The 12,667-nt window shown below is 39.2% G+C and overlaps 2 protein-coding genes across 4 annotated transcripts in view; both read left to right on the top strand.

Annotated features, from left to right (window-relative positions):
- Nucleotides 1–10,744, top strand: part of LOC119774123 — a 58,609-nt gene extending 47,865 nt beyond the window's left edge. For both annotated transcript variants that reach the window (XM_038271485.1, XM_038271484.1), the window contains exons 8-9: nucleotides 1,997–2,134; nucleotides 5,880–10,744. In XM_038271485.1, the coding sequence (XP_038127413.1) occupies nucleotides 1,997–2,134; nucleotides 5,880–6,386 (645 nt within the window). In that variant the 3' untranslated portion in view covers nucleotides 6,387–10,744. The remainder of the gene's footprint in view (nucleotides 1–1,996; nucleotides 2,135–5,879) is intronic.
- A 1,296-nt stretch (nucleotides 10,745–12,040) lies between these two features.
- Nucleotides 12,041–12,667, top strand: part of si:rp71-79p20.2 (zinc finger protein 704) — a 48,176-nt gene continuing 47,549 nt past the window's right edge. Inside the window, exon 1 of one of the 2 annotated variants that reach the window (XM_038271384.1) lies at nucleotides 12,041–12,533. In XM_038271384.1, coding sequence (XP_038127312.1) covers nucleotides 12,282–12,533 — 252 coding nt within the window. In that variant the 5' untranslated portion in view covers nucleotides 12,041–12,281. The remainder of the gene's footprint in view (nucleotides 12,534–12,667) is intronic. The other variant, XM_038271386.1, reaches the window with a different exon arrangement.

Raw genomic sequence — 12,667 nt, 5'->3', positions numbered from 1 at the left:
CAATATTTTTGCCTCATAGCTGGTGCAGCTTGTTACTGACTTGCACTCCAAATGAGCTTGTGTTAAACCCTTTGACTAAAATGTAAATCCCTTTATTTTCCCACAATGGGGAAATTCACTCTCTGCATTTAACTCATCCCCTTCGGGAGCATTGGGCTGCCATTGTGTGGCACTTGGGGAGCAGTGTGGGGTTAAGGGTCTTGCTAAAGAACCCAAAGTGCAGGCAGTAAGGACTGGGTACTTGCACAAGTGAACTGCTCTAACCCACTAGGCCAGTATTCTAGTGTGGAGGTTTGCACACCTGTATGCTGTGGGTGGGTATGTTTCTGTGTTGGTTTATTTTTTGTGGTCCCTTTGCATTGTGCAGCGCAGCACACTATTAAAGCATGGATTATGTAAGGGTTTGGCAGGCTGCCCAGCCTTCAGTGTGTCCTTGTGTGTGTTTATAGGTGTGCATTGATGTGGATGTGTGTGTGTTTGGATGCCACTGTTGAATCCATCAGCAAGTCTATCTAGAAACAGCTAACAGGTAGCCAGCAGCCTGAGATATTGCGCACATATTGAAGCAATTTGCACTGTAGGGCCTATTATTACTCACTCCCTGCTTTGGGGAGGGCGTATAAAAGTTTTATCATCCTCAGTCACATGTGTGTCCACTAATTTATGTTTCCTAATTGGTTACTAATTCCTCTTAAGACATGTTGCCATAAAAAAGGTTTTGCAAGAAAAGTCATGTTGGGTCATTGTTTTATGACATCCAGGTTTCTCTCAAGCCACCCGTGCAGAGTATGGGCCCCAGTAAGGTTTATTTTATGTAACATTAAAGGTAATAAAAGAATTATGTGAACTGTTAGCCATCAGTCTGCGAAGGCTCTATCGTTTTTGTTGGAAAAAAAAAGATTCCTATACGACCACTATCTCTCCTCAAGCCTAAACCCCCCAACCCCCCACCCCCCCAGGCCCCAACTGGCAGAGTTAAAAGGAGGTTATGTTTTGGCAGCGCTGTCTGTGTTTCATTAGGTCTGCCTGTTTGTCAGCCTGTCAGCAGGATATTTTTGAGCTTGCAAATTTGCATGAAAATATTGTGGAACGGTGGGCCACAGAGCAAGGAGGAACTGAAAAAAACAAGCATTTGAGCATGAAGCTGCCATTTTTTTCCCAATGATAGAAGTCATCCAGTAACTTGATATTGTTTTTAAAAATACTCAGAGCTCTTTCTTGAAATCTATATCAGAGGAGTTCAGGAGGCAGAAAGTAAAGTGCAGCTAATTTAATGTCTTAACTGATGCCAGAGTAGTTTTCTTGTCAACAAGAGTCTCAATGGCTTTTTTTTACCAACTGTTTGATGTTCACTTAACCAAGACACCTTTTGTTAAAAGGCCAATATTTCGGGATATTTGAAATAATGCAATAAAGGTTATTTAGTTAAAAAGTCATTATTTCAATTTTACCTTCTAAAGTCTTCATTTAAACTTGTCCACCAGGAATGGGAATCTTGAAACAACATTTAGACACATATACACCACTAGGGGTCTCTCAGAGTGAATTCCTACAAAAATAAAGTTTAAACAAGAACAGTTATCACACTACATTACAGATAAGAATCAAATACTTTTTGGATTGGGGATTTTGACACCCTTTTTTTTGGATCATTTATTACATAAAACAAATGTGCACTATTGTTCTAGATGAAACTGTGGTTCATTTAAAACCACCACCTCTAACGAAGAGCCTGCATCACATATTTTCTCTTTTACAGATTTTAATTTATATAAGAATGGAATCAGAAAAATCCTACAGCAGGTGGTCAGACCTTACGGAATATCAGATCTCACCATAGAGCAGAAAAACTCCAGATTGGTGCATCTTGAGTTAAAACTAAGGATAGATATCATAGATATCATTAACTTTTAAATCTCTGAGAAGCAAGGCTGATTTGATTTGCAAAACTTTGCACAGTGACTTTCTGAGCTAAACATTTCACTTTGTTTATCAGGAGGCAGCCTTCATAGGCAATGGGGAGCAGTACATCTGGAAGCCTCCAGAGGATGATGACATCATCACCTTGCATGCACCCCCCCTCCGTGCAGAGAACGGACAGCCGGGGCACCCGTCGCCTCCAACCGCAAAGGAGGTAAGTTACCTTCTTAACATGTGTGTGATTGTGAGCGGCCGCTTGTTAGTGCGGGGGCATATGAGAGAAGAAACAATCAATAAAATCCTGGCTCAGAAATCCTCTAAGCAAGCAGATGATTCAGTCAGAGTTCTGCTGTGTTTACCCATTTGATTGGGGACGTCATCCCTACACCGACACTTCACAACTTTCCTGTTGTACGTGGCTTCTGCTTACAGAAAGAGGTTGTGTTACATGGATCAACAACCCCCAGCGCCTGCCTGAACCTTGACCTCAATCTACCAACCCCCCACTCATCTGTCAGCATTCAATCCATATCCTCACAGATCAGGCCGAGCTGTCACCTGCTGTTCGGAATTAATATTCACCCAGAATAGATAAAGCTATGTACAAAATGGGCTTCCCTTAATATATATATATATATATATATATATATATATATATATATATATATATATATATATATATATATATATACATATAGAGGGAGGAATCGGGAGGTCTGTGGTAACTGTGGAGCAGCTGCAGAGATCGACAACTCAAGTGACAGAAGCTGTGATCAGGACACCTATACACATCTTAATTTGTCTGAATGGCTTTGTCAAAGTCTAGACCTAAATCCAGTTAAGAACAAGCTTTGAAAAAGTCATTTTCACAATTGCCCTCTGACCAGTCTGATTGAGATTGAGCTATTTTGCAAATAATTATTGGAACAACATTGGTGCAAAATGAAAAACCGGAAATGAAAAAAATAAATACAACTAAAATAACTTGTAGCTCAAATATCTTTATCCTGCAAAGTGTTGACTTTGGAGATTAAATACAAAGTAAACCCTTCCATGACTTCTTACTTTGATTTTTATAATATAGCTCCATTATATCCTAACCCTATGAAAAAAAATTGCTGTGAAAAGTTTCCAGTTGTAATATAAATTAATAAAAAGTTTAAAGGGGGTGGATATTTTTCAAGGCAAAGAATATTTTGGAGGCTCAGAGAGCTACAGTCTGCTTTCAGGTCAGAGACAGTCAGTCTAAATAGTAACGGAGGCTCCTAGAATAGAAATGATCACCACATTACCACAATCCTGCATGCATCCTGGTCTCAGATTAAACACTAGGATATAAAAAAAACATCTTGCAGTTATCATTATTATTGTTACTACTATGCAAAGCTGTGCTTTGAAAGAGTTTTACAGTGTTGGTGAGTTTCACATATGTCAATATTTAGAAAAAGGAAAATGATTCATGTTAAAATGTTATAGTAAAGTCTTTGCTGTTTACTGTTAGAAACACGACTACACTGCAAGTCTGAATGCACCACAGAGTTATTAGCCTTAACTACTTTCTGCAGTCTCTCAAAACCTCTTTTTAAACTTTTTTCTTTGTATTTTCTTCTTTGTGTTAATATTTTCTCCGATGATTCTTTGTTTGTTTTCCATTTGGGTTCTTGTTATTGCCCTGACATGCCCCTATACTCTGGAGTTTGTCAGTCGCAGCCGTCATAAGGTGTTGAGTTTCCACTCCCTAAGAAGTCTCCTCCTCTCCTCTGGTGCCCTCTCCTTCTGCTCCACTCCCTTTGCGGATATATGGAGGCCCTGCCCTCCCAAACCAGTCACGTTGCATCGAGCATGTCCTCCCGATGAATATCTGCTTCAAGAACTCTTTCAAAAACTCTGTAGCAGCTCATAGAGAGTATCACGACGTATTGCATTAGTGGTGTCGTCGGTGTATGCAGAAAGTGTTGCTTTTTTAACACCTCGGTCTAATCTGGGAGCTGAAAACATCACAGAGAGAAGTACAGTGTGCTGGGAGGAGAAAATAAAGCATACAATGGCAGGCTTCCTCACCAGCTGTAGCTCAGTTTTGAAATCCCCATCATCTTTCGACTTCCTTCCTTCCTCTGCTGCACACTCTGTGTCACACAAATACACAAGCTTGCACAGACACATGCACCGCACTTTGGCTGCACACACTTACAGCTTATGCTGGGGTCTTTGTTTATCCAAAAAGGTCACACCAGAAAATTGTTGGGGGCAGGGTGTGTGCGTGCTTCGCTTCAGCTCTGCCTGTAACACAAGAAGCAAATATAGACGACGAGAGATATTCACAGAGGGAGCCTATTCATCGGCACTTTGTTTACTTCCCCCTCTGCACAACCGATTGATATGATATATATAAAGCAAGGTGAAAGGAGTGCTGTCGTGAATTTGGAGGCGGGACAACAACAAGGTTCATCTGTATGTGTGGTGGAAAAAGAGAGAGTCTGCATAGACAGCGTTTCTCAGGCCCAGTAGAGCAGAGCTGCAGGAGTGGGTGGAGTTGGGCTGAGGGTAAACATCACCATGCCCCACAATCCTTTGCACTTGTGGAATTTTGACACAGAAATGCCAGAGGTTGCAGAGCTGGTTTATCAGAATTCCTCGCACATGCTTTTCAGTTTTTTTCGGCCCTGGATTTGCTGAGGGGCACACATGTATGTTTTTGTAAAAACACATTTATGAATGAGGAAATGCATTCATGTTGCATGCAATGCATGCAGCAGATTTAAACAAAGTTCATTCAGGAAAACAGCTATGTTTTTTTTCCTCCTTTAACTTTTATAATTTGACTCTCCTCCAGATCCTCTGTCCGGTTGCCTAAGCTGTTGTGAGGAAATTTTAACGTGTTCATCCATTGCAGAACTAACTGTCGCCAAATCAAACATACTGATAACACCGTTTGCACTGTCTTATCCAGCCTGGTTAGGTCAGGTTACAGCAAAGGGAGAGGGCTGTTAATGTATGTGCAAACTGCTCTGCATAAACATACACACAATCCATGCTCAGACATTTATCTATTGCAATGCCTTGCAAAATTAACTATACTATTTTAACTTTTCAACTTTTAAATGTTTTCTCAGCACAATTTCATCTGTTGGATCAAGATAAAATTGTTGGTATTTGTAAAGTAGAAAAACAAACAAGTTTTTTTTATATATATATATATATATATATATATATATATATATATATATATATATATATTAATGTATTGGTAAACCAAATTCCAATGCAGACCTATATTCAAGATAGCAACAAAGTACAAATACTTTGTTACTTTCCTTAAGTAGTAATTTTGATCTATACTGGAATAGGTATTTTTTAGACAACTTTTCACTTCAACACCTTACATTTCTTTGCAATTATCTCTACATTCTACTCCCTACATAAAAAAAAAAAAAAAACTTGTTAATTTAAGCTTGTTTGCGTTATGGCCTGCAGGTATAAAAAAAAAACAACATCAAAATAATAATAAATTTGTTTTATCCAGACAATTTCTTTTAGGTTGGACTTGGTACTGCACAAACTTGTTCACCCCATACCAAAATAAATACTTTTTCAAGATGATGCGAAATAAAATTTGACACTTTAAAATAATCATCCATAATTGTAGAAACATGTTCCTTTAATAGGGTAGTGCAGTAAAACATCCATCCTTAACATTTTTTTTACTGCTTTACTTTTACTTTTATACTTTAAGTAGTTTTAAAAATGTTACTTTTACACTTTTACTTGAGTAAAAAGCTTGGATTGACACACTAAAAGTGGTTTAAATAGGATTTATAGTACTGGTTGTGCAATAAACATTAATGGTTCTGGTTATAGGCTTTTCTCTACGTAAACATGCCAGTGAAATCCTACTTCAGTTCTGTTTTAACTCATTAACAGAGTGCACATTGTCTTCTTGTCCTGTGTGTGTTTGACAGATTGCAGACACTTACTCCATTGTGTGTAAAACTCAGAAAAAGAAACCTCCCATGGAGCACAACGGCGCAAAAACCCTCCCGCGATCCTTCGGAGGAGACAGAGGAAACCGAGGCCGAGGCAGAGGGGTCCAAGGACAGGCCCGTTCTCAAGAGGAGCCCTGCTATGAGCCTGTGGGGGACCGGTCTTGGTCCTCCCCTGTGGCTGAGTCAGACCCTGCATACGCTAGCATCGATGCCCACAGGAAGCGTGAGCAGGGGGCAACCAGTAACAGCACTGGTGGCGGTAGCGCTACTCTGAAGAGAAAGAAGCAAACCCCACAGCAGCAGCAGGCAGTACCAGCAGTACCACACGCCTCAGGGCCCGTTGCCCCTCCTGCTAGAGGCCTCCCAGGTGGGGAAAACTTCTATGAGACCATCAGCGATGTAAAACAGGGAGGCAACACCTCTGGCACTACCACCATCTTCACCTTTAATGACGGGATGGAGATGTATGTCACCGGCTTGTAGCACCCTGGTAGAGTCCTCTGGTCCAGATTCCAGGGATCTTTGTGCAGGTTGCTGTATATACCCAGGTCCTCTAGAGTCAATCAACATGAGGATCTATTTTGTGTTGACATCAGGTGCAAACAGGGTCTTAATCCAGGTTCAGACTTCCTTTGATTGGTCTGCACTTCAGAACCAGCCTAAGCCTAGTCCAGCCCAAAAAAATGGACCAAATACAGTTCAACAAAAACAAAAAACAAAACAATGTATATATATATAACTGTTTCACTGGCCATACTCACCCGCTTGTGAATTCTTTTCCATTATATCTTTATTTTTATATGGACACTGTACTCTTGAAAGAGTTTATGTGTCAACTCACAACCTGAGAAGAACACTTAAAAAAAAATATATATATATATAAGAAAAAAAAAAGAAAATGTGCATGCATTGTGCAGTCTCACACAATAATATGAAGATAGACATTAGTAGCAATGAAAATGGATGTTTACAGAGTATAAGGTATGCAATCAGGTCACCAGTGCACAGATACATTCCTCATCTTGGGGTAGAGAATATGCACATTAAATGCGCTGTTATTTGCAGTGCTCCGCCCTACAAACGTACGCAAACATTAAACAGGTTCTGACGCTCGCTGACCTGTTGTCTGGAGGAGAGTGCTTGCGGTGCTTTGTTCAGACACAGACCTGTAATTTGCAGGCCTACTCAAACGCACATAAGTAAGTGAAGGTTATCGTCCTCATTCCACATAATGTCAGCTGTCAGTCCTCGTGATAAAGTTAGAAACTGAGCTTTTTGTTAAATAGCTCTTATATTAAGACGAACTATAAAACTTACTCCTTATATTTGACAAACTGTTGTTGGAGGCCTGCTGACACCACCCTCTGCTCAGATGCACACATGTTTGGCAGAGTCAGGCAAGATGATGTGTTCAGGTCGGGGGCAGCAAATGGCTTGTGCAAGAATTTCCCCAGTGCGATAATTTCCCAATCAGAGACTTTAACTGTACTGCAGGAATAACTGAGAGTATATTTGGGATAAAAAGCACGTATAAAAGTAAAAGATTTTCAGTACTAGTGCAGGATGCTTAATCCTTTTTGAGTTAGTGTCATTTCCTATGCAGATTGTAAACATCTTATTTTATAGCCACTGTAATTTTGCACAGGTCAACTGCCTGACTGCTGAGCTTAGCTGCGTGCTTAAAGGGTATATTAAAGCAACGTTTTGATTTGCTCTGAGCACCCGAGCCACAACCAGAGCTCCCCGTAGCTCAGACTGTAGTTTTGTGGTTGAAATACTAACAGAGGGGTCTGGACTCCAAATAAAATAAAGAAAATAAAGAGCTGGACAAAAATATTACCGTTAAGTGTCTTTTCAAAAGTTATTCCTCCCCTTCTCCTCCGACTCGTGTCCAGCTTCTATGCTGTGTTCCCTTCCATTAGGAAAATCATCTTTCCCACGTAGCTTTAAGAATTATAAGAAATAAAAAAAAACAGTAAGATAATTATTTGTCCCTCTACATGTCTCCTCTCTCTTGTTTTTTGTTTCTTTGGTCAAAATGAAATGTGTCAGATTCTGAAGCTAATAATGATATTGATCAGACAACCAGAGTAAAGATAAAATGCCTCTTTCAAATTTTATTTTCATTAATTAAATGGGGAAAAAAAACATCTATGCAATTGTGAGCCATTATGAAAAAATAACAGCCTCCTTAACCTAATTAATGGTTTTGCCACTGTAGTCAGTCTTTAACAACACAGTGACATCCACCCACTCCTGTTTGTAGATTTATCTCAACTCAGCAAAATCAGATGATTTTGGAGCATTAATGATCCAGTTAGGATCATGTTGCAGCATCTTAACCACATTAAATGTAACTCAAATTTACGTAGTTTAGACCCAAACCTTTAAATGCATCATTTCCTCTTTTTGTTAGAAATGAGGAAGCACTTAAGTTGTTATGTTTTATCGTGCTGGATAAGTCAAATATGTGTAAGTTTAACCAATCTAACTTTATAGCAGGACATTTTTCATGGGAATCTCTGCTATAAAGCCAGAGATCTATCAATCAAGGCAAGTTATCCTGGTCTTGAAGCAACAAAGCTGCCTTGTACCACCACAGTACCACCACCATGTTCACAAATGTTCTATGTTTACCTCATTTGTGAATAGTTACTGTAGCGGCACGCTAGCTCCTTTAGTTTCTTCTGTACCACATGGAAAAACAGTCTAGCAACTAGTATTGAAACGCGAGCCATTCCAGATGATGTTCTTCAACTTGTGATGTTTATTGAAAGAAAACAAAAATAAGAGAACATCCACATTTGTATAATATAAACTCGGTCAAAAACTGTGTTGCTTCCAGCATATCTGTTTTCCCCTCAGTCCTTATGTACAGTACTTAAAAGCAAACAAACAGAAAAAAAACACGTATACAATTACAGCATGCAGGAAGCCCAAAAATATGCATTTCAAATTGCATTTCTATATTCTATGCTTTTAATATTGGAGTTTTTTAAACTTAAATTATAATCTTATCAACAAACAAAATTATCAATCTTGTATTTTAACCTTTTTTAAAACTATAAATGAATTTGTCTCAAATTGGCTCTTACAGTTACTCTCTGTGAAGCTTAATAACCCCTTTATGGACTGGTAGGTGGGTAAGAGTGACCTTTATTATCGTCTGTTTTTAAACTTTCTTAGATTTTTTTTTAATGATCTCTTTCACTACTTCATGATATCAGACAGGTCCAATCTAGGTGAATTCTTAATTCTGTTGCTCTCATAGTAAACAGATGTGAGTGTAGTGAGAATAATATAAAAAAAAAATTGGATAATTCTAAGATATTTTAGATATATTAGGACATAAGGAAGGCAATCTTTACATTTGGCTAGGTCTGTTTGGGGGCTATCCTTGTCTGATATTAAAATTCTGCTAATGATCTGAAACATTTACTCATGACAATGAAACTAATACAAAAGAAGCTTGTAAGGAGGAATAAATAAATTTTCAAAGACTGTAAAGGGAGAATTGTTTAAGGATACAGTCCACTTGTGTGACAAAAATGCAAACGGGATGCAAATTTCGAAAGGTTACATAGAGAAAAATATAAATGCTACTGTGTCAGAAAATATGTAAAAACAAATGAACACTGTATTTTAAAGCACTGTTTAATTTCTATCCTAATGATGATACATTTGATTAAATAGCTCACACCACTGCCATGAAAAGGGTAAATATATATATATATATATGTTGTTGATGCAACCTCTTTCTTTTCTGCTTGAATAAGTGCATGCCTTGATATATGGAGATGAAAACAAATATTGTGGTACTTATCTCTAGTTTCTATTTTATGTTGTGCTTTTAACCATGTAATGTAAAGCCTCGTTTTGTTTAGCCAAAGCAACAACTTTAAGGAGCAGAAGAGAGCAGAAAGGACAGAGAGGTGCTGCTGGGAGAGAGTTGAAAGGTTGTTTATTCGTTTCCCCATTGGGAGCAGGGAAAAGAAATCGAGTTGGGTTGGGGGGGGTGTAAGGCTAGTCTGAAGCCGGATGAAGGTCAGCGTAAAAGGACAAGGACCAAGAGGGCTCTCCTCTTCTCTTATTTGTTTTTTTAATTTTTTTTATTTTTTTTTACATACAAGAGAAGCACACAGAATCCAGCCTCAAGTTTAAGTGGGGAAGCGTGTTAGTGTGTACTGCCACTCTCCCTTTCTGCTGTTGTACAGAGGAGGGCTCTTTGATGACCTGTTCTGAGGGTCTCCAAGCAATATATGGGTGGTGGAGGGGGGCAGGCATACTCCCAGCCTCATAACAGCAATGCACCAACGGCTCATCTGTCTGGTACATGAGAAATGGCCAACAGCTGAGATGGGATCTCTCTAATACAATCACTTGGATATTGCTGTCATGCTCCATGTTTTTTTTGTTTGTTAGTTTTGTTTTCTTTGATTGTGGCTATCACATTATATGTTGCATTTTACCCTGAGAGAATGCACTGATCTGGGATACATTGTTGAGCGATGTTATTCACCGACAGAGACAAATATTCGTTGCACAAACCGTACGATGATGTAAATGTGTAAATTAATCTGTTGCTGTTCTGATGTTGTTCCTATGTAACATGCAGTATACAGTATATTTGTTGACGATGAAAAAAAAGAGATGGCTATCACCGACACGTAGTACTTTGTGTATAAAAAAGAAAACATTTCATGCTTTCCATGCAGATTCAGATGCTGTTTGTTAATTGTCTTAAACTATAAGTATAGGCCAGTACTGCTGTGACAGTCGTAGCCAATGTTGTATGTTCTAAAAGCACAGGGTTTAGTTTAAAAAAAATATATATATATATATATAAAAATAAATGAATAAATAAAGTGTGACAGTGCAGATATGCAAAAGATTGTAATGTTTTATATTACCCTTCATAAAATATTAAAGTGAGTTTTTACTTTTCTAATAAAGTGGCACATTATAACATGTTTGTGTTACATGCTTTCTTTTTTGTTTTGCAGGCAGATCTGCAGGGTTTTTCCCTCTTTGCTGCAGACTGACATTAATAACTCAATCATGCAATAACGCAAGATGCAATAAAATGTGTTTGTGTGGGATTAGACAATAAAAAGAAACTGCAGGCGTGTGCATTCTGGATCATTGAGCAACAGGTGGCATTTCATTTTTACTAACAAATATACACTGACAATGCAAACACAGCTGGGTAATGAAGCTGGGATTTCCACAGCAGGGCTTTGTTGAGTTTTTTTTATTTTTGTTACAAGATTAAAGGCAAAAAAAAGCTGCTTAAATGAGCTCACTATAGGCAGTGAGGCATCAATAGGCATTTTGGTGGATGTCAAGGCATTAAAGTGTATGTGTGTGGGGTGGAATTTGACAAATGATGCCAAAGGTAAGCTCCTTATGATAGAAGGCCAAGATGAAGCATTGGAAACCAGAGGATCCCTTCTAAGAACATCAGTGGTGCAAGCTTGTAAGATTATATGTTTAATTTTACAACTTGCTTAGTTTAATTTGTATATTTCCCAATGGGTGAACTGTATATTTTTTGGTACAATTCTAAGGAATTTGGGCAAAATGTCAGGAATACACCATACTGTGGGAATGAGATGTGGATTTAACATGTTCATAACTGCAGATTGATTATATTTATTGATGTATTTATTCAAGCTATAAATACAATCTATTTGGCTCATGCACCATAGCAAGCTTGTAATCTTCTGCAGAGCTACTTCCTTTCCCTTTAATGTGCATAAAATACTTTTTTGCTGTGCAAAAGGTTTATTATTTAAAACTGCAGGGGGAAAACAGTAATAAACAACAGTTGCAACGGACTTCTTCCACTGTTAGTCGAAATCCTTCATTTCCTGCGTTGCTGCGCAGTTTGCTGGAGTGAAGGCTGTTTTTCCCCTGAAACCTCCTCGTCGACAGACACCGGCCGGTAAAGTGCTCGTCACGCCCCCTCCTATCTTCCTACCACATTACTTTTAAGATTGAAAAAAATGTGACGTTGCAACCGCAACAGCCATTCAGAATCAGTCTCCACGTGGACGCGTGCCAAAGTGAAATGTTTATGAACACTACGGACCAATAGGAGCGCAGATGAGGGGGCGTGGCATGGGTTTGGAGGAAAGAGGCAAAACAATCTTTTTATCCTTCTAACCCGGGCGGCTTTTGGATATCCTGGGCTGCGGTTTTGACGGCAGCGAAGGAAAAAAAAAAAAATTCACATGTAGACTAGAATAGAAGTTACGTCTCAGAGAGCTCCTATCAAACTGCGACAATCCTGATAAATGTATCTGACTCTCGCGATTTGCACTAAAACCTACAGAAATCCGTCATTCTTCCTCTAGTCTCCACTCTCCCTGACTGAATATGGAGTCAAAATGCATTTTGGAAAAGTCGTCGGTCGGGGCAGGCGTCGGCGGTGTGGTGGACTTCAATTACCGCCCGGGCCGCTACAACAGCCGGGTCCCGGTAATGGAAACAAGCAGCTACATACCGGGGCCCATTTTTTACAAAAACTTAACGGACGGAGGCTCGACGGTGGCGGTCAAACACGAGCGAACTTCATCCGCCGGGAGCGGGCACTCACTCGGTGGCGGAGTATTACAAGACGTGGAAAAAGTGAGTGCCTTCTCTAAGCTGTCAAAGTCACGCTGATACACAGGAACTATTCAAAAACCACGCAGGAGGAGAGGGTCAACATGAGGGCTTAGTTTGACATATGCCGCTAATGGCTTGTAGTGGTAACAACCGAG

This window comes from Cyprinodon tularosa, unplaced genomic scaffold, assembly GCF_016077235.1.
Source record: "Cyprinodon tularosa strain WSP-4 unplaced genomic scaffold, ASM1607723v1 ctg8, whole genome shotgun sequence".
Lineage (NCBI taxonomy): Eukaryota > Metazoa > Chordata > Actinopteri > Cyprinodontiformes > Cyprinodontidae > Cyprinodon > Cyprinodon tularosa.
The sequence above is the reverse complement of the archived record's forward strand: the minus strand, read 5'-3'. Positions and strand labels throughout refer to the sequence as shown.